The 22,734-nt window shown below is 32.6% G+C and overlaps 1 protein-coding gene across 1 annotated transcript; it reads left to right on the top strand.

Moving 5' to 3' along the window:
• The first annotated feature begins 4,335 nt into the window (after positions 1-4,335).
• LOC137835275 (putative ubiquitin-conjugating enzyme E2 26) lies at positions 4,336-10,397 on the top strand. Its single transcript, XM_068643710.2, has 7 exons — positions 4,336-4,701; positions 6,756-6,887; positions 6,974-8,059; positions 8,137-8,200; positions 8,505-8,644; positions 8,738-9,049; positions 9,853-10,397. The coding sequence occupies exons 1-7, from the start codon at positions 4,633-4,635 to the stop codon at positions 10,156-10,158; spliced, it is 2,109 nt and encodes a 702-aa protein (XP_068499811.2). The 5' UTR covers positions 4,336-4,632; the 3' UTR covers positions 10,159-10,397.
• The last annotated feature ends 12,337 nt before the right edge of the window (positions 10,398-22,734 follow it).

Here is a 22,734-nt window from a genome sequence, read left to right on the forward strand (position 1 = left end):
TGATTTAGCCACATTTCATGTTCTCTCAATGCCTTAAAGACTTCTTGAAGATCTTCCATATTTCGTACGCATGAATTAGATTTAACCACAATGTCGTCTACATATACCTCAACATTTCGACCGAGAATTCCTTTGAAGATTAGATCCATTAATCTTTGGTAAGTGACTCTGACATTCTTTAAACCGAATGACATTACCTCATAATAAAAATTGGCACAATCGAACATGAAGGAAGTCTTCTCTTTGTCCCTCGGATGCATTCAGATTTGGTTGTAACCGGAATAGGCATCTAAGAAACTCAAGATATGGTGATCGGCATACCATCAACCCAGCGATCTATGCTCGGTAGTGGATGGGAATCCTTACGAAAAACTTTATTTCTAGGTTTATATAATCTGTGCACATTCTCCATTTCTATTGGACTTTTTTACCATTACCACATTGGCTAATCACGTGGTGTACGGTGCTTCTTTAATAAAACCGACCTCCAACAACTTGTCAATTTTTTTCCTTGCAGCATTACACTTTTCTTCACCCATTTTTCTCTCCTTTGGGCACAGGTCGAGCTTCTTTATATACCGATAGTCGGTGTGTAATGATGTCAAGGCTCACCCCCAACATATCAACGCAATCTAAGCAAACAAATCAACATTTTGAATAAGTGCTTGACTTACCATGACGCCATCGGCGACTATTAACGATGTTCCCATATTTGTGGATGCTTATCATCCTATAGAGGTATTGGGCATAAATCCTCTCCGAGTTTGATATGGGCATCGTTCATTCTAGTATCTATGTCGACTAGGGAGATCATGTGCTTTTTCTTGGGAGCCCTGGGTTCTCGGGACTGCTCTCTACTCAATCCTTGTGATCTTTGGAAGTGTTCCCTTTTACGATCTCGGGAATGCCCCTTGGATGACTCCCGAAGCTAGACTCTTTTAGTAGGTTCGACCTTTAAGTTGGCACATAACATTATCGCGCCACCTTTTGGTCTACATGAACTATGACTATGTATGTCATCGTATGAGGACAAAAATTTCATGACGAGATGTGGAGTTGACATTATCGCTCAGAGTAGGTTGGGAGAAGACCTTACGAGTAATATGTTGTATGAGGTATTGGCGTCAACTATCAAATATCTTATGTTGATAGTTCGGGGGAGATGTTTATTCTTCACCGAACGTGGTATATAAATCAATATACCCCCGGGTGTCTACTTGTTCCCTAGAAAAACTGACAATCTTATCGTCATATGGTTGGATTTTGGTTTTCGGGATCCTCATGTTCTTGAAAGTTTTCCAATAAAGGATGTTCACCAAACTCCCTTGATCTACCAAGGTCTTCATAATAGAAAAATATCCACCTCTACCATAATGACCATTGGGTCATCTTATGCCGGGTCAATGACTTTAAAATCATCATATGTGAAGAGTATTGAAGGTATCCTCGATCGGGCTATGGCTGAGGTTGAATTTACTGACTGAATAACCTTAAGATGCTTCTTCCGAGTGAAACTTGAACCTTTTTTGCATGCAAATCCTCCAACAATTGTTTTAATCACTTATCTTCTGTTACAACGTGAAGGTTAAGCCCTTCTCGGGGTTTCACTCATCTGTGGTTGTTTTTCTGGTCGTCAGTCGTCACCATGATGGTGTCGACGATAATACTCCCTTTTCTCGTCTCTTCTAGGATATTTTTCTCTTTTAGGAGATTTGTTTGAACTTTTGTTATCAGTTTGTATGAACTTACGCAAGTGTCCGACTTGAATGAGTTCCTCTATTTTGTACTTCAATGTGTGACACTCCTGGGTTGTATGCCCAAAGTAGCGGTGATACCGACATTTCCTAGATGTATTGACATCTTTTGGACTATGTAACTTTCTAAGTGTAGGGATTATGTTAGTATTCAATGCCTCATCCATAATCTTCCCCCTGTCAGCATTCAATGGGGTATAACTGTGGAACCAAGGTCCTCGGTTTTTCCTGTATTTGTCACCTCTTCCGGGCGCGTGTATTTGTCACTTCTTTTTCTTTTCCTTTGTCTCCGTTGTTCTCTGCTCGAACCTGATTACAATAATCATGTAACTCTTCGAGTTGCATGGATTTTATTGCATGTTGCCTTAATTCATCCAAGTTAGCTATTGGTTTCTTGCACAAACTATCAACGAACGATCCAGATCTTAGTGTTATCACCAAGTGATGCATGGCTACCTCCGAATGTTGATTCTAGATATTCAAATATAACTTGTTGAACCTCTCCATGAAGGCTCAGAGTGACTCACCCTTTTCTTGTCATATTTTGACAAGTGCAATGGATGTTAGATGATGCAGTCGGCTTGTTGCGAATTGAGTGCCAAACTTGGACAAAAGTGTTCTAATGCAATCCACCGAGTTAGGGGGAAGCCTAGTAAACCAACTAAGTGCCCCTTCTTACAGTGAAGTGGGTATACTTGGCACAACAACGAGTTGTCAGACGTATAGAGGCTCATTTCTGTTTTATACACATCCACGTAATTGTCTGAATTTGTAGTTTCGTCATACCGATCAATGTTCAGCCCTTTTCAATTAAGATGAAGTTGTGTTTCCATGATTTGATCAGTAAAGGGATGTCCCTTAAGTTTTTCCTCCAAAATAATAGTGATGATGAAGCCTAGATGATTGATGAGTCTGGGTGCAGAGGATGATTGTCTTCTTTTGATTTTGGTGACCTTGGATTTTTCTAGGGAGGCTGGTTTTCTAACTTCCAGATCCGACCTTTGAGGTCCTGGTCTGGGTGTTGGTCTTCTAACTTCTGGATCCGAAGCCCTGGTTCGAGTATGAACCCAACCAATTGTTGCCTCATTTAATCATTCTGTTATCGGAGGATTCATATTTCCTCCTCATTCTTTTGACGCATGACTCTCATCTCCTCCTTGTTCTTTTGGCGCATCTTCGTCATCTCTCTCTGTAAGGTTTGGAACATAGTCATTTGCTTGGCCTTCATCATTCTCTCACTGGCCATCTGCCTTGTTGAACCATTTGTTGCTCTTTAACATTATCTCGGCCCCACGGTGGGCGTCAATTCTACTTTTATAGAGCCTAGATAGTACCTGCTACTGGCTTTAATAATTGCTTCTTATCCCTCGGTCGTTCCTCCTTCGCCTTTCTTCTCGTACTCCCTCTCGTACTAGGTCGGGAATGAACCTGCAAAAGGTTCTCCGACGAGCAAGTAAGTGCTCTATATAAGATTGAATTATATATTGATAAAAGTGTACCTTACTCGTGTATAACAATACTTATTTATAATGCTTATAGGAGACTATTCCGTTTACGGGTCGTAGTTGATATGTATCTTTACTAAAACAATATTACTTAATTTATTATGTGTTAACGGATTTATAGGATATTACCTTATTTATGATGTATCTCTTTATTTTGCATTAATATATCAATCTATTCGGTCGATCGACTCTACTATGGGTAACGTGACTCACTTACTTACTTCAGGTTTAGGGTTTTGTGAATTTTGAATAAATTTGAATACTATCATTTAAACTATATTGTTTTGTGAATTTTGAACTAAGACAATTAATCGATTGTAAATTTAAATTTTTATAATTTTAAAAAGATTAATATAAATATACAACAATATAATACTTTTCTAAAATTAAATATATACTTTGTCCCGTAATGATATAATGATAGTAGTTTTAACATTTAAAAGAAAAAACTCAAATTGAATATTTTCTTAGTTTCCAATAAAAAAATAATTTCTTTTATTTCTAATCCATATTAAAATTAGTTAATTTTCCTCTTTCAATCAATATAGTATTTGTAACTTTATATAAAGAAGATATACTATTTTCTAATTTCTTTTAATGTCCTCATAAATTTATTTTTTAATAAATAAAAATAAATTAGTTATTTGTTTAATAAAATAATAATTTGAATATTTTTTATTTTAAAATAATTAAATGATTTCTTTCTTAAAAATATTGATTATATAATTTTTTTAATACTGTTTTTATAAAAGTATACGTATATATATTTTAAATAAATTGTTTTATTTTTCTAAAATTAATCATTTATAAAAATAATAAAATTATAAAATTAAGTAAATTTTAATCTAATAAAAATATAAATACACGTGCAGTACAATGCATGTGTTTTCGGTGATATTTATTAAAAAATAAATGATTTCAGTAAATTTATTTTATTGAGTAATATATTTATTTTGTCGGAAGAGAAGTAGTATACTTGTTATAATTATTAATCTGTTAACAAAACATTAAAATGCACATTTCATAATTAAAAATGATTTAGCAAAGAAAGTGTTTCAGTTTTAGTCACTGGTACTGTTGAAAAAACGTTGTCTTCCCAAACACTCTATCTCCAATCTACCCAACGTTGGATTAATCCTTAGCATGTGTTTTTAAAGCCTTTGAATTTTGGTTTGATCCGACGTCTCTTTGTCTTTCTCTCTTTGTTTTATTTTTAACTTTCACACACTTTCTTTCTCTCTCTCTCTGTCTCTTCCCCCTAACAGTATATAACACCGGCATCCACAATTCTTCACTCTTCCCTCACTTACTCTTTTTCTCTTCCTTCAAACAAATAGCCAAAGGATCATTCAATTTAACATTCGGGTAGCACTATGGATCCTGACGTCATCGAGATTTCTGCCCCAATTCTTCACCCTTCAAATTTCTATCACCACAACAAGGCAAGCTGCTGCCACCGATTGAAAGTTTAATCAATCGTGTTTCCACTGATGGGGGTCTTCAATTTGATCAAAGTTTTGATTTTTCTGAAAAATCTTTATCTGGGTCTTCACTTCTCAGCCATGATTCTGTTGTTTTGTTTTCTTTTTAGTTTAGTTTTGTTTTGTTTTGTTTTAGTAAACACCATTTCTCCCTTTTCTGCTATAGAGTAACTGTTTTTGCTGTTGTTGAGGCAACCTTTTATTGTTTGTTGCTGCATGTTCGGTTTGTTATATTGGAATGGAACTGGTTTAGTAGTGATGTGTGCTTTCTGACATTGTAATTTTTTCTTATGTTATGGATTGTGTGTTTCTCTTATCTTCTTCTCTGCCTTTTGGTCTTCATTTGATGATCACCTTGTTGTTACCCGCAAGGATTGGAATTTAGGGGCTTTTGTTGTATTCCTTGGAATGTAAGGGGCTATGCTATAAATAGCCTTTTGGTAATAAGTTGGTAATGATTTCTGTTTAAATCTTTTTGTAACTTAAGTCGAATTATAACCTTTTTCCTCTCTGTTGTTATCTAAGAACTTCCAAATGACACAGTTTTTATTTCTCAGGCTGTTCTATTATTGCAATATGTGCGTCTTGTGCATGTCAATTGCGGGTGATAACTTTTTGGAATATGATTTAGACCGATAATAGTAAGGTCATGTGAGCTTTGTTGTGAGGGAACTTGGCAGTGGGTTGGTGTTTAATGTTGGCCCTATTTCCTAGGGCCTTCAAGGATAATTTTTATGTTAGTACAAGTTGGGGGTGTGTCTAATACATTTCTCAGTATACTGTCTCAAACCATGGAAAAATGAAAAGTAATTTTACTGATTTTTGTTCATACATGGTAACATGGCCAGGTAAGATAGACTAAACAAATTTGTGTTGGCCTATTAGTTTATATATCTTTCTCTTTCTAAGTCTAAATTGCAACTGCTCATCATAATAGACCAATTTGATTGATTGAGTGAGTAGTAGATAAATAAATCACCTCTCTTAAGTGTAATGCTGAATTTGATATATATGTACTGTTTTCCTGTCATACATAGATACATATATGTATGTGTATTATTTTGATTGCGAAATGCCATTGTTTTTCTGTTAGCATTATGTAAGATTAACTTGTCAAGGCCTACTATATGTTCCTACCTCCTAGCCCCTGCACATAAGAAATTGTGGGATCAATCAGTTTGTGACATGGATATCACCATTCTGTTTTTTTTTCTTTTCAATTAGTTTTTCCTTTGGAAGTTTACATGCCTTAATTTTTCCATTATTCTGTCTATATCCTATTTGTAAATCATAACGTGATCATGTCATTCAAGCTGTGAATGTGTGTGTAACTGTTGAGTCACTGTGGTAAACATACCACTGTATGGTATGTACTTAAACATTTGCAAAAGTGATTTTAGATGGACACTTAGTTAGGAATCCCTTTGTATAATAATACAGATTCATTTTACCTTTCCTCTATTTTATGAGGTTTTTTACTTGAGCGATTTTTTAGTATCTTATCTACCATAATATGTTTTTGACTAAATTGCCCTTGTTCGCCTTGATTTTTTTATAAATATCCCCTTTATTTTGGAGACACAAACCTTGTACTGATAGGTGAAGTTTTGGGACTAATAAAAAAACGACGGTAGTTTTCTGTAGGTTTACAAAGGTATGATTTCAGTTTGGTAATGTTTGTATTGCTTTTCAGGATATAGAGGAGTTTTTATTTAATGAGTTTCCATGTGTACTCTTTGTTTTTATGAAGATACCAATACCTTCAGAAATCAGGGTCCAATATTTATCAAAGGAAGGAATACCAGGCGGCAACTCTTTTGTATAATTTAGAGTGAAATAAAAGGAAGACTGTTTTGCCATGTTCTGTTTTTGCTTTTGTTCAGTTTGAAAATTGCTCAAGCACTGCTTGTTTCTTTGATATATTTTTCTGCTCTCTTATTGTTGTTTGTGTTTCATGAGTGTTTCTCAGTCTACATTTTCTTACTAACATATAATACTTGATTTTTACTTTCTAGGTCATTTTGCATGATGTGATTGACATTGACAATGATGATGATTCTGAGGATGTAGTGATAATTGGTGAAAATGTTAATAATAGTAACAAAGGGAAGACAATTGATGCTGTTCATGATGCTCTCCAAGTTGTGGTTTGTATAAAATTTGTTTTTGTTATTTATTGCATTTTTTTCCAACATGAAGACGATTCTAACATTTTACTTTAAATTCTTTTCAGAATATGTCTGGTTATCCTTTCTCGGTGCCTGATGCAGAAAATTTTGGATCTGTTAGCGGGATTGCATCTTCTAGCAATCTCCCTTCAGTGTCAAATAATATAATCAATGTTGATGGTCATGGTTCTGATCTATCATATGATGACGATGACTGCTTTGATATTTTGTCGGAAGACTATATGGATGTAGACGAGTATGCATTATTACAGAAACATTTTGATAATGTGGATATACCACCTGGAATTGAAGCACCATTTAATTGGTTGCCACCAGGATATGATGTAGGTTTTAAGAAGACTGGAAATAGTATGTTTTATCCTTGGCATCATATGCAATCGAATGCTGGATTAAGTCCCATGACACCCTCTTCCCAGCCTTCTGTGTCATTAGATCCAACTAACTCTAAAGTTCAAGCATCTTCTATGGGTGATGTTGATTACCCCTCTGGAATAGAGTTGTCTTCTCGTCAATCATTTTCTCAATCTGCCCCTTCTAAGAAGAAATCAGCTACTTCAAAACTCAGAGGACGTACTTCAAATGCTTCAGTAGGAGTAGAATCATCTAAGTCTCACTGGTTTTCAGGGACTTTCCATAGCAAAAAGAAGCCTTCTTCAACATACCTTAGTTTATTTGACCCTTTGGAGTCTGTGAAGCTACCACATGCAGGTCAGCCACCATATGGGGGGCAATTTAAAACTGCTATGATGGCAGATGGTAGTAGTGTTTCCTCCCATTCAAATTTCATTGGACACAATGGATCATTGAATACTTGGGGAACAGATCCAGTAAAATCTTGGTGGAAGATTCCTCAAAATGCTAAACCATTTGCTACTCATAATAAATTTTCTAATAATATTTATTATCCATTTGATCCTGTTGTTGCCCAAACTGAGCATGGATTTGATAACTGGGTTCACGAATCTGCTGGAGATGGATTTAATGGAAAGGCAGTGGATGGGCCTATTGTTACAATCTCGGATGAAGCCAGAGATGAAATCATGAACAAATTTCAAAGTTTTAAACAATTTGACACTGTTGAGGACACTTCAGATCATTACTTTGTGCGCAACAGTTCTTCAATGAAGCAGGTAAACTTTTGAAGTGCTCTTTGTTTCAGTTTTGTTCTTAATTATTTGGGTTTAGATTGAACATATTGCTTGAACAGCCTCCGAAGGATTGGGCTAAAAAAATCCAGGAAGAGTGGAAGATTTTGCAGAAGGATTTGCCAGGTGAGTTTGTTTCAGTGTTCCTGCTTCAAAATTGCTGTACTATTTTCCTTGGCTTATCCAATTTAGTCTTTAATTATTTTTTATCATTATTATTCAATGAGCATTTTCATGGCTAATATATGATTTACTCTTATAGAATAGTGCTTATTAACCTTTTTCTTAGAACTTTCCAGATACTTGTTCTGAAATTGGTAGTTAAATATAGAAATAAGTGTAAAGTGATCTGAATACCGTAGTGTGCAACCTGCCAATGGCATTATGCTGGATCTCTTACTTCTTTATCTCTTCGGTTTGTCCCCTTCAGATTCAATATTTGTCAGAGTTTATGAGTCAAACATGGATCTTCTGAGGGCTGTGATTATTGGAGCTGAAGGGACTCCATATCATGATGGCCTATTCTTTTTTGATGTTTTATTTCCCTGTGGCTATCCCAGTGTACCGCCGGTATGTGGTTGGTAATAATGTATCTGACTGGTGATATTTTATCGTTCATTCTTATTATATTGAGTGTGACACAAGGGGCATTTTTCATTGCAGCAAGTGCATTACCACTCTGGAGGTCTGCGGCTCAACCCAAATTTGTATAACTGTGGCAAGGTATGCCTTAGTCTGCTGAACACCTGGAATGGCAACAAAAATGAGAAGTGGCTTCCAGGCGTTTCAACGATTCTACAGGTTCTGGTCTCCATACAGGGTCTAATTCTGAATACAAAGCCTTACTTTAATGAACCTGGATATGCACACATGAGTGGTTCAGCAAGAGGTGAAAAGCTTTCCTTTAAGTATAACGAGGACACATTCATTCTATCATTGAGGACAATGATGTATATGATACGAAGGCCTCCAAAGGTTTGATTTCGAATCATGGTTCAATTTTTTTAAATATCTAGCAAGGTTGCTTTGCCGTGTTCATTTCTAGTGCCCATTTTACCTTTTATTTTTCTGGGGAGGGATGAAGGAAGGGTTGGGGGGAAATTAAAGAAGCAATGCCTACGCATACTAGTGGAAAATGAGAAAAAGAATTGTACCATGTTATAGACCATGTAAGAATTGTGCCTAGGCTTCATTTAGTGTCTTCTAAGGTTATTAAAAGGATAAATCATGCATGGCTTTTCATCTCTGTAAATAATTAAGGTATTTGTTTAACCCTTTGTCCACAACACAAGGCCCTGTACCAAAATGTGCTTTGTGAGAGATTAGTGTCTTGAATAGATTTCTGTATTTCGAGAGATTCGTTCCTGTATCTCAACTAGGGGTATCCCATGTTAAAAGGGAAATACTAATAAATCGTGCTTTTGGATGAGTTTTTCATCAATCCCTATAGCAAACAAATCCTGAACCTAGGGGCTCAAATAGGGCTGATCTCGGGGGATAGACAATATGCCCTTCCCCTGAGAGGCACTAGTATCTTCATACATTGTTCTATTTAGGCTTTTCAACATATTTGTGATTTTGAAGTTTGTTGAGTTTAACTATCATTGTAAGTCATCAATAAGGATGCATCCTTTGTCCTGTCAACATATTGATTTGAATGAAGAATAGGGCAAGAGCTGTAACACAATTTAAATTATTATTCTCTCAAACATGTTTTTATTTTTCTGTATTTTGGGCATCAAAACTTAAATGCTCAATGTTATTATATTTGGTTTCAGAATTTTGAGGATTTTGTTAAGGGGCACTTCTGCAGCAGAGCTAGTGATATTCTGGTGGCATGTAAGGCATACATGGAAGGTGCTCAAGTTGGGTGTTTGGCCAAAGGAGGGGTCCAGGATGTTGATGAGGGAGACAGAAGCTGCTCACAGGAATTCAAGCTTTCTTTAGCTGGATATATGAACCGTCTTGTCAAAGAGTTTGCTCAAACTGGAGCAAAGGACATTGAGAAATTCCTTCCTCCAGCAGCAACCACAGTAGCAGTGAACAAGCCATCAGGGGTGGTGTTGCTTGAGGCTGCAACCTGAACTGAACATTCTGTTGGATAAACCAATTTTTGAGGCTTCATTGATACATACTAGTACATCTATTTCATCTAATGACACTTTTTCTGTTTAATGTTAAATACTTTTAGTCATGTTATCTGCTCTTGTTTTCATGAACATAGAGCAATGCTTGCTCATAGTTGTATTGTATATAGTTGCAAATAAAAATATAATGCCTTGCTAGAATCACATAATAATAACCCTTATCATATTATTCTAAACTGTGTTTGCTTGTTATGCTTTGTTTTGTTTCATTCATATTGAGCAAAAGGGTTAGCAAAAAGAAAGGAATATTTATAGAACGGGGTTGTTTTTATAACAAATTTGATCGTTTATGAATTTTTTGTATCAGCTTCGTTTGGATTTGATCACTACTCAAAATTTAGATTCAAAATGTTAAGTGATCTAGAATCTTTCCACCTTTCAAGAAAAAAAAATATTATTTTAAAGTTATTTTTTTCAGTGAAGGTTAACGTATTTTATATAAAAACAATTGCTAAATCATATCTATCTATCTTATATATATCAAATAATGTATCTGCTTCATTACATATATCTCTATAAGCACATGGGTATGATGAACCATTTTTCTCAATAGTTAGAGTCAATGATATGGAAGTTTTAGTCTCCTCCACCGTTGCATTATTGAAGGAAACATCCTTCAAAGTGTAAGCTCCACAAATTTGACTAACACCTTTGGAAGTTGAAACTAGCTGGTATTACCTCAACTCATTTTGAAAAATATTACTCGAAAAATAACACTTGTTTTATACTTTTCTAACTATAACTAAAGAAAGAAAATTTATTTTAACATTTTTTCATTTTTACTCTTTCTCTCTATCTAAATCATCTCACTTTATAATTTTTTTTATAAACTACCATTTGTGTATTTTAGTGAATTATGATTAAAAATACATTTAAAGTTTTGTTATTATTTTAATTTTTAATTCTATCCTAGTCTAGTTTATGGTCTAAACTATGTGGTCCCTACCTGTCCCAAAAGTTAGGTCCAATTGACTTCTTTTTCCAAGTTGAGTCCAGTGAGACATCAAAGCATTGCCGTGTTTGCTACTTCACATCTTATTGGGCTACGTTTAGGCCCATCATCTCTCAACCTCTTCCTGTTCAATGTTTCTTCCAGGACTATTTCTTCCTGCACCTCCATAGGTTCTTCTATCACCCCATACAAAACGTGAAAATACCTTTTTATCCTTCTTGTGTCACTCCCATAAAGTAGTTTTTGGATTAGGTAATCCAGACACGCATTTGAAAAAAGATTTTCGGATTACATGATCTGGAAACTAAAATGACTTCCGGATTATGTAATCCAGAAACTAATCATGCATCTGAAAAAAGACTTCTAGATTATGTAATTCGAAAGTGAATTACGAATTTGAAAAAGACTTCCAAATTACATAATCCAGAATATTACAGGGACATTTTTAAATGTATGAAAAATTTATGGAGGTGAATTCCAGCGCTTCATCAATTAGGTGATATGAACAAATACTCCATCTGATTCGTTCTTATTTTGGAAACTTTTTATAATATAGCAAAATTTATTCTGGAAAAACGCATTCTAAAATGTAATATACGTTATAGAAAGTTTATTTTAAAAATATTTTTTAAAATTCTATTCTGGAAAATGTTTTTGAGAAATTTTGTTAAAAAAATGTTTTTTTGGAAACTCTGTTATGAAAAACGTTTTTTAGAATATATTTCATGAAATAATTTAAAAAAAGAGAGTAAAACTATGTAGTACACACAGACACGGACGTTGATACAACACGGACACAGACACAAAGATATGTATAATCTCTAAAATGTAGGACACGGGGATAAGAGATATAATCTCTAAAATGTAGGACACGGGATAAGAGATATAATCTCTAAAATGTAGGACATAGGGACACAAATCTATATATTATATAATTATGAATTATATAAATTGACAATAAAGACTTATGTGCATTAACTATGTTTCAGTTTTTTTAGCAGAAAGATGTCTTTTATGGCTGGATCGAAAGAATTTGTTCATTATTTTTTTATAATCATAACAAAAATTGATACAATAAGTTTGAGTTTTTAGAAAATTAATGTATTTTTCCTTTTTAAAATTGTGTTAGACTCGTGTTAGAATTGTCAGAAATTCAACAAATATTTTTTTTAATTGAATAATTAATCGATAAGTGTCCTACGAGTGTCGTATCCGTTACATGTATCCTACATGGATACGCTATTTAAGAGAAGTGTCTGAACTTCATAGTCTTTTTCGAATTTGATGGGGTGTATGAAAAAAATATGAAGACATTTGGTGGGTACAGAAAGAATGAGCCTTCTTTTTCACTGTTCAATGGTCATCTAAGTGTTTCATATTCACTGTATTTTAATACATTTTAATTATATATCAAATCATTTTACCCGTCATATATTTCAATAATTCATAAAATATTTATATGTTATTTGCTTGATTGATTTTAGAGTAAAAGAACATCAAACAATTTGAAATACATCATACACTATTGAAGATTACTTTAAACACATTATTACAATAATATAGGTAGGAACCCCATTGATCATTTTTGGTGATGTGGTAGTTCTTCCTCAAATATAAATTTGGGAGATCTTCTGGTCTGTCTTCAACAGGATTGCCGTGACCACAAGCATGAACGCTTCTATGCGAAGCCGATAGAGCCTTCTGTTTTTTACCAAAGAAGACCCCAAGTATTGATATTCAAACGCTGTAATGCCCCTTCTAAAAGTTGAAGCTAGTAGGAAGCGTTCTTATTTTGTTTCACGCAACCAAATGGCTGACATGTTTATTAAGTCTCTCAAGGGGTCTTATGTTGGTAACATTTGTAACAAGCTTGACTTCTGGTTTGATTCCAGCCTATGCCAATGCCTGGACGACCAACCTGGCATCAGCAACAGCCCGGTCAAACAATCTTACCTCCTGCAATGCCTCCTCCACCTCAACTTCAACACTTCAGGCCAACACACCCTGGTATGCAATCTAATTGAAGTGTTGAATTCAAGAGGCACCATCCAATTTGGGTGCACCTGTACAACTCTTTCCACAATGACAAAAACCTGCAACAGTGACAAGTAAAATTGAGAAGAAAAAGATAAAGTAGGAAAAAAAATAAGAAAATTATATATTCTAAAAAATATTAATAAGAGATGGATCTTCTTCTTCTTAGGGGAGAGATGAATCCAGTTTTTTATGGTTTATAGGACTCTTAACCTATTTAGTTTTTCTTTTTTAAGTTATGAGTTTTATTTGTTTGGTCCAACTTTTCTTTTATGTTTCAGTTCGGTCTTAGTCTTTTTCTTATATATACACCATGTATTTTACTTTCTAATACACAAGTAAATAAAAATTTCTTTTGTATTTTCTTTTCTCTACTTTTCTCTTTTTTACGCTTGAGTCATTGTCTCTTTTTCTCCATTGTGATTACGTGCGTTCCATTTGATGCACCACACCAGACAAGGAATATTCATCTTCATTAATTGTAATATGGTATCAGAGCTCTTCATCGAAGAGCTTTGCTGCGCTTCTCTCTGATCTTTATTTCCCCCTTTGCTATTCTTGGTTATCTTTTTTGTTCTCTTTCAAAATCTTGATTGGGTTTCAAAATCTTAGGCAATGTCTAATGAAAATCCTGGTCTTCATAGTCTTAATAGTATTCACACTATTACATGCAATTTATGTGGTAAATACAATCATACCGAGGCGGTTTGTTTTCGCAAAGTGGGTTTTCCTTCTGTTAATATTAAAACCTCAAAGTTTTCTTCTACTAGAAAAGTCTACACTTTTTGTAATCGTCTTGGCCACACTGTCGACACCTGTTATAAAAAACATGGGTTCCCTCCTGGCTACAAAGTCACCAATTAGACATCCTAAGCCAATAATATGATTACTACTGACACTTTTTTTGAGTTTTTTCCTAAAGAGCATGATGTAAAGGGGATTCAACTTACATCACAACAGTGCCAATTCCTTGCGTCAGCAAAACCTTGAGGATCCTGCCCCTCACACTCAAATTAATCAAGTCGGCACCTTCTCTGTGGATGAAATCCCCAATACTGAGCAATCTTCAACAAGTAAGTTTCTCTCTTCACTATCTGCTATAAAAGAATATTGGATTATTGATTCTGGTGTCTTGAATCATGTTTGCCACAATTTGAGCATTTAAATTACTTGCACTAAAATTAAACATGTCTTAATTAGTCTCCCAAATGACCAAACTGTTTATACCACATATTCTGGTTTAGTACATTTTTCTGATAAGTTTTATTTGTCCGATGTGTTATATGTGCCTCATTTTCAATTAAACTTAATAATTGTTTTTAAATGCACTTTAACTTTCACTTCAACCCACTGCATTATACAGTTAAAGCCATTGGTGGCTTGTACCTTGTCACTACCTTGCCTGCTTCTAGTCGTTCTAAATCGCATTGTTTTGCTCCTTTTATTAATTGTAATATCACGGACAAAACGCTGTGGCACTATAAACTGGGACACCCTTTACTTGTCTTAAGCAAAACATGTATGTGACACTTGTAGTCGTGCAAAACAAAGAAAACTTCCTTTCACTTTAAGTAATACTGTTACCTCTGTTATTTTTTATCTTGTACAGTTTGATATTTGGGGACGTTGTTCCATAATTTCTATGCAATGTTTTCGTTATTTCTTTACTATTGTTGATGATTACTCGCGTTATACTTGGGTTATTTTGCTGCATAACAAATCTGAAGTGCGTCAACACATCATTAACTTCGCTGTTTTCGTTCAAAATCATTTCAAAATTAATATCAAAACGATTCGTACTGACAATGGTGTTGAGTTTTCTATGTCAATTTTTTATGCTTCAAAGGGAATTATTCATCAAAAATCTTGTGTTGAAACACAACAAAATGATATTGTAGAACGTAAACATCAAGACATACTAAATGTAAACCATACTTTACTTTTTCAAGAAAATCTTCCTCCTATTTTTTGGGAATTTGTTGTAAATCATGTTGTTTTCTTAATAAATGTTATTCCTGTTGAACCAAGTGGTGTTCAAGCTTTGAAGAATCCAAATCCTTTGAAGGATGTTGAAGCCTCTGCTGTGCTTGGTGTTGCTGTGCTGGTTTAACTTAGTTCTGGGGTAGTTTGAGTTTTGTAATCCACCCTTTGATTAAATCTAAAGCATAAGCATCTCAATCTTTGTGAAAGTTAAATGTTTTCAAACTAAGTTAAAACAACCGATTGTTTTGTCGAAACAACCGATTGTTTATACTTAGGTGTTTTGAGAAAAAGATTGAAAACTGTTTTTAAAATGGTTGAACTGTTAAGTACCAAAACAACCGATTGTTTGTTTTGGGACCATAACAGAAAATATGTTTTCTATTTGACTGAGCTTTAAATGATTTAACTGCTTACGCTCTAGTCATTAAATGCTTTGACCAATCTTTTAATGCAATTTAAGAGTTTGTTAAGATTTGATAACAAACTACATCTTTGAATAAATTCAGAAAAACAGATTACACAATTAATCTTTGACAAGTTTTTGCTAAGAGTTTTTGAGTTTTTCAAAGAGCTGAGAGTGCTAAGAGTGTGTGATTGATCAAAGTTGTGGAATAGGATTCTGCTTGTATTGATTTCAGATTATCTTCTGTAACAAGTGTAATCCTTGTATTCTCTGTAAAGACAAGTTTCGTTTCTGTGTTTGCTAAGATTGGTTGTGTGTTCTTGAGGGGATCAAGATCAACAATCTTGGTGTAGGTGTGTTGACCAATGAGAGTGTGTTTCTTGAGGTGTTCAAGGTCATTCTCTTGGTTGTTGTGTAAGTGATCAAGGTGTGGTTGCTTAGTGGATTTCCTCAGGGTTCTGAGAAGACTGAATGTAGCTCTGGATTTGGAGTGAACCAGTATAAACAACTGTGTACAATCTCTCTATCCCTATCTCTTTAAATTCAGTTTTGTCATTTGATAACTGGTATAAACAACCGATTGTTTCGGTAAAACAACCGATTGTTTTTCCAGTGTTGTGCTTTTGCTTTATGTTTTGAAAAACTGAATTCTTAATCAAGGTTTTATTGAAGTATTTTCATTCTAGACTTAAAAGTTTACGAAAATCTTTCTTAAACAATTCACCCCCATCTCGTTTAAGGCCATATATTCTAACACTACTCCATTACTTAATAACATCACTCCTCATGAAAAGTTGTTTGGAAAACCGTATGACATTTCTTTTTTAAAAGTGTTTGGTTGTCTCTATTATGCTAGTACCATTATTGCACATAGGAAAAAATTAGATGATAGATCTATCAAAGGTATTTTTCTTGGCTTCTCGCAAATTACAAAAGGTTATATTATCTTAAATTTAAAGTTTCATAGCATAGAGATATCAAGACATGTAGTCTTTCATGAAAACCATTTTCCATATAAATTGGACAGTGACTTGCCTAGGGACCCCTACATTTTATCTCTCCCTATTTCTAACACATATAATTTTTTTTGATTTTTTTTTTCTGATATTGCACCTCCTACCGAATCATGTGCGTCTACTCTTGCACCTAATATTGTCCCTCCACCAACCTCATTATCCTTTGATCTTCCAACAATTAGTGTCTCTGCTCCTGCATCCAACATTGCCTCTCCACCAGCATTATCACCGCTTGCACCTCCAGGAAGCACCTGATCCCAATTTCCAAGAAGATAAGCTCGTCCTCACCGACAACCTGCCTATCTTGTCGATTTCCAAACTACAACCAACACTGTAAGTAGTAGATATCCTATTCATAATTACTTGTCTTACAATTCCCTACCTTCCAATTTTAGAAATATTATTTCCTCTATCAATTCTTATAACGAAGCCTCCAAACATGCTTCTTGCATGCAAGATGAGCTTCAAGCTCTTGCTGCTAACAATATTTGGCAACTGACCCCTCTCCCTTCAGGAAAGAAAACTATTGGTTGTAAATGGGTATATAAAATCAAATACCATTTTGATGGCATTGTTGAGCGCCACAAAGCTAGAGTTGTTGCCAAAGGGTTCACCCAATTTGAAGGACTTTATTTCTTAGACACTTTTGCACCTGTTGCTAAACTCACTACCCTCCGCCTTCTCCTTGCTGTTGCCACTACCAAAAAATTGGATTTTAAAACAACTTGATGTCAATAATGCCTTTTTTCATGGTGATCGCCATGAAGAGGTATACATGACCCCCCCTCCCCCCCATCCCTCCACCTGGCCTCTCTCTTCCTTCTCCCCAGCATGTCTGCAAGCTTCAACGGTCTTTGTATGGCCTTCGTCAAGCTAGTCGCCAATGGTACGTCAAACTTTCTACTTTTCTTTTATCAAATAATTACTCTATTTCTGTTGTTGATCACTCTCTTTTTCTTAAATATAATAATGGTAAACTCACTGTTATTCTTGTTTAAGTTGATGATTTGGTCTTAACTGGTGATGACACAGAGGAAATCAATACAATTACTGCATCCCTTCACCATCACTTAAAGATAAAAAATTTAGGATATCTCACTTACTTTTTGGGACTGGAAATTGCTCGCAACAGTTCTGGTCTTCATTTAAGTCAACGCAAGTATACTCTTGATCTTCTTCACGAAACTAGCATGCTTGACTCTGCACCTATGGCCACTCCTATGACTCACCTCCCGTCTCTCTCCCGACCAAGGCTCCCCTCTTGATGCTGATGCCACTTCCCAATACAGAAGACTCCTTGGACGTCTAATCTACATAACCAACACACGACTAGACATCGCCTCCGTTGTCCACAATTTAAGCCAATTCATATCTGCACCCACAACTCATCATCAACAAGATGTCTCACATCTTTTGCGTTACCTCAAGGGCACCCCTGGTGAAGGACTATATTTTTCTCATACTAGCTCACTTAACCTCTGTGGTTTTAGTGACTCTGACTGGGCAACATGTCCTACCACACGCAAATCTATCACTGGATATTCCATCTACTTAGGAGACTTCCTAATATCATGGAAATCAAAGAAGCAACCAACTATCTCCCGCAGCTCCTCCGAAGCCGAGCATAGAGCCCTTGCCACCACCACATGTGAGCTACAATGGTTGTCTTACCTCCTTCATGATTTGCGTCTTCCTCTCTCCCAGCCTGCAACCCTGTACTTTGACAACAAATCTGCCCTTCAAATAGCGTCTAATAATCTTTCATGAACGCACCAAGCACATCGAAATTGATTGCCACCTAGTTCATGAAAAACTTAACTATGTTCTCCTCAAACTGCTGCCCATTACTTTTGCCATGCAAGTTGCTGACATACTCACCAAGCCCCTTGCTTCCGCACAATTCTCTACTCTCAAATCCAAGCTGGGCCTGACGAATATCTACTCCCCAGTTTGAGAGGGGAGGGGGTGTTAACATACTTAGTTTTTCTATTTAAAGTTATTGGGCTTTGTTTGTTTGGCCAAACTTTCCTTTTCTGTTTCAGCTAGGTCTTAGTCTTTTTCTTATATATACACCATGTATTTTACTCTCTAATACATAAGTAAATAAGAATTTCTTTTGTATTTTCTTTTTTTCGCTTTTCTCTCTTTTACGCTTGAGTCATTGTCTCTTTTTCATTTGCAATTAGGGTTCCTTTCTCCATTGTGATTACGTGCACTTCATTTGATGCACCACATCAGACAAAGAATATTCATCTTCATTGACGGTAATAGAGACAGTTTAAAAAAACTAAAGATTACAACTACATTTGTATGTTTGAGTATATAGATTCAATTTTATTATTTATTTTTAAAATTCACTTTTGTTTTAAAAAAATCTATATTATTTTTTATTTTTCTATAAAAGCTATTCTTTATTTGTTTTTGATAATTTTTTCTTGTTAATTGTTGGTCTCAACTACACCAATCCTATTCAATTCTAACCTAAATATTTTGTCTTTTTTTTTCTTTGATTCTATATGTACCAGTTGAGAATTTTGTTTATTGGTCTTGATAACTATTTTGTTTGCTTAGGTGGTGTAACTTAAGATTTCTAAAGTTTATGAGGTTTTCTCACTTTTTTTGTCTTAGTTGGAGTTGTTGAATTTACAGTGATCCATTTTGAATTAAATTATATTTGTTGAACTCTTTTGATTTTGGTGAATTTGAGAGTTCGTAGATATTTTTGGTTGGTTGAAAATTTTGAGATTTTCATTGTACTTACATATTCTATTTGAATTAGAATACATGTTAGGATAAATAGAAATGATTGAATTTGTTTAGGAAGTTGTTTGTGAGATTTTTTAGTTTATTCTTGTCTGCAAATCTCATTTAAGTGTTGAGTTATTGTTGGTATAATACTTAAGCAGTTACCATCATCGCATGTATTAAGCTTTGTCACTTAAGCGACAATTCTCCTCGCTCGAGTTTTGGCTTTTGACTTGAGCAAGAGAGCTGATGAAATCATTCCTTATTCTCTAGAGTTATCACTGCTTAAGTGACAAATGGTCCTCAAACGATTAAGAGTTAGTCTTTAGGGTAATATTGTGAAACTTGTTGACTTGTGTACGAAATTATGTCATTCAAGCAATAAAGTGACACTTGAACGAGTGAGAGTAAATGTTGATTCTCTTTTTGCTAGAGTTGGTTGCTTAAGTGACAAGAGAATATTCAAACAAGAAAGTTGTGAAACTAATTCTCCTTCCTTTGGAGCTAGTATCATTCAAGTGGTGTTAGTTGTCTTAAGTAATGTGGTTGGTCATTTAAGAGGTGCTCTTAAGCCCTATTTAGTGAAAATGGATTGCTCAAGGAAGGAAGGTAGTGTTACTTAAGTGACATACCTTTAATGTTATGGTATGGTATGTTAATGATATGTTCTTTATAGTTATGATGTATGTTATGGAAAAAAATTTGGTAAAGTTGTAGAGTTTGATTGAGGAATTTAATATTTTATTAAAGTTGTTGTGAGTAATAACCAAAGTGGTATTATTGTGATGAGTTTATATATGGACGTAGGTTGTAACAAGATATTATTGAGACAATGAGGTGTGGTTTAAGTATTAAGGTTGGAGATTTGATAAGATATTCAAGTTCTAATGATACACTAAGTACAATAAACAAATGTATCATGTGGAGACATCCAATAGAAATTTCTAACATTAAGTTAAAGGTTAAGAATCATTGATACTCAAATCACACTCTCATAAAAGATTATTAGATGAAATATATATCAAAATGGATAGATTGTTAGACAAGTATAATATTGTGACAAATATTAATCTTTGAGTTCAAATTAATATTAGTCTTTCGAACCAGATAGTCAATAATATACATGATCTCTTATGGACTTAATTTTATATATATATATATATATGTATATATATATATATGTATATATATATGTATGTATATATATATATGTATATATATATATATATAATCTTTTCATCTCTTTATCGGTTTGTTTGCTCCATTGTTCTTGATATTTATTTATAAATAATAAAGAACTAATAAAAATAAATAAATAGTAATTAATGATAGCTAATAATAATAATATAGAAATAATTATTATTTATAAATAAATTAATGAGCAATAAAAAAATTATAATATTTCATTTATTACAATATTAATAAATTAAATATATTATGCACAACTATTTATTAGAATAAATCAATTTTTGAGGAAAGTAAATAACAATAAAAAATTATTTTAAAAAAATGATTCATCTCGAATCACTCAAATTTCATTATTAGGTTTGTTAACATCTCCTTCAAAAACAATTTTATCACCTTCTTTGAAATCATTTAACATATATAAATTATTCAATCATGCTCCAAGTTTTGTTGATTTATTTAGCGTGTTTTCTTTTACTATTTTATATAAAGATATTATATATAAAATAAGAAAATTTACATGTAAATAAGAAAATAAATAAATAAAATTACAAAGCAAATAGTAATACATAAGAAATAAACATTACCATATACAAATAATTAAAAATAAAACTAAACATACTAAAATTAATATAAATAATACATAAACATAAATAAAACACGTAAATAAATAAATTGTTCAAGAATAACCAAAATTATTTCATCTCGCTCCAAGTTTGTTTGATTTATGTATTTAAGATTTTATTTAAATAGGACATTAAATATTTTAAGTTTGTATTTATTTAAGATTTTGAATAATTTAGCAATTTTAATTACGTATGACATTAAATATTCAGGACTTCATTTTTTAAGCAACTTTTTGAATAATTTAGAAATTTTATTTATTTCAGATTTTTATTTAAGTAGAAGATTCAATAATTTAAGATTTGTATTTATTTAGAAGTTTGAATAATTTAGAAATTTTATTCATTACAAATTTTTATTTAAGTATGACATTAAATAATTTAGATTTGTATTTATTTAAGATTTTGAATAATTTATGGATTTCATTTATTTCAAATTTTTATTTACATATTACATTAAATAATCTGTAATATGTATTTATTTAGGATTTTGAATACTTTGAAATTTAATTTATTTTGAATTTTTATTTAAAATATAAATAATTTATATTTTGTATTTATTTAAGATTTTAAAAAAATTAAAAAATTATTTCTTTTAGATTATTATTTAAGTAGGAAATAAAATAATTTAAGATTTGTATTTGTTTAGGAATTTAGAAAATTTAGAAATTTTATTAATTTTTTATTTTTATCGAAGAATGACATTAAATAATTTAGGATATGGATATATTTAGAACTTTAAATAATTTAAGAATTTTATTGATTTTCGATTTTTATTTAAAAATTATATTACAAATGTTTGGATTTTAATTATTTATGATTTTGAAAATATTTGAAATTTTATTTTTTTATATTTTTATTTAAGTAGGAAATAAAAAATTTCAGATTTTGTAATATTTTATAAGAAAAGAAAAAATAATAATAACAAAAGTTATAATAATACATTTATTATAATATTAATAAATTAAATAAATTACAGAATTTCAACAATATTCCTGTAAGTATATTTACAATAAATAAAAATTCAAATTTAAATATAATAAAAAGTAAAAAAATAAAAAGTAAAAGAAAAAATTAGATAAAAAAAGAATTTACGTAAGATTTAAACTATTATAAATATAAAATATAAAATTAATATATATATATATATAGTAATATGTGTATGTTTTATTTTTACTTTAAAGTTTAGTTAATCAACAAATTAAAAATAAACAATTGATTAACTATTTTAATTCAATAACTATTACATAAAGTTATTGGAAAAAAAAACTTCCAATAAATAACAATAAATAAGAGAAGTAAAGCAATATAATTGACAAAAATAGTTAATATAAAATAAATATTAATATATAAAAAATAAACATAAGTATATACGAATAAATAATAAAACTAAACATACTAAAATTAATAAACAATGCATAAACATAAATAATATGCGTAAATAAATAAATTGTTGAAGTATAAAAAACTGACACAAATTGTAAGGAAAGTAAGTAATAATAAACATATATATAAAAAAATGATTCATCCTAAAAGGTGAATTCATTATTTGGTATGTTAATCTTGCTTCAA

Source organism: Phaseolus vulgaris, chromosome 5, assembly GCF_051622355.1.
Source record: "Phaseolus vulgaris cultivar YP4 chromosome 5, ASM5162235v1, whole genome shotgun sequence".
NCBI lineage: Eukaryota > Viridiplantae > Streptophyta > Magnoliopsida > Fabales > Fabaceae > Phaseolus > Phaseolus vulgaris.

Bases quoted from the DNA above. Each gene is read 5' to 3' on its own strand.
- LOC137835275 (XM_068643710.2), top strand. From the start codon at position 4,633: ATGGATCCTGACGTCATCGAGATTTCTGCCCCAATTCTTCACCCTTCA. The intron at 6,888-6,973 runs GTTTGTATAAAA...AATTCTTTTCAG, and splicing joins ATGATGCTCTCCAAGTTGTG to AATATGTCTGGTTATCCTTT. The intron at 9,050-9,852 runs GTTTGATTTCGA...ATTTGGTTTCAG, and splicing joins TGATACGAAGGCCTCCAAAG to AATTTTGAGGATTTTGTTAA.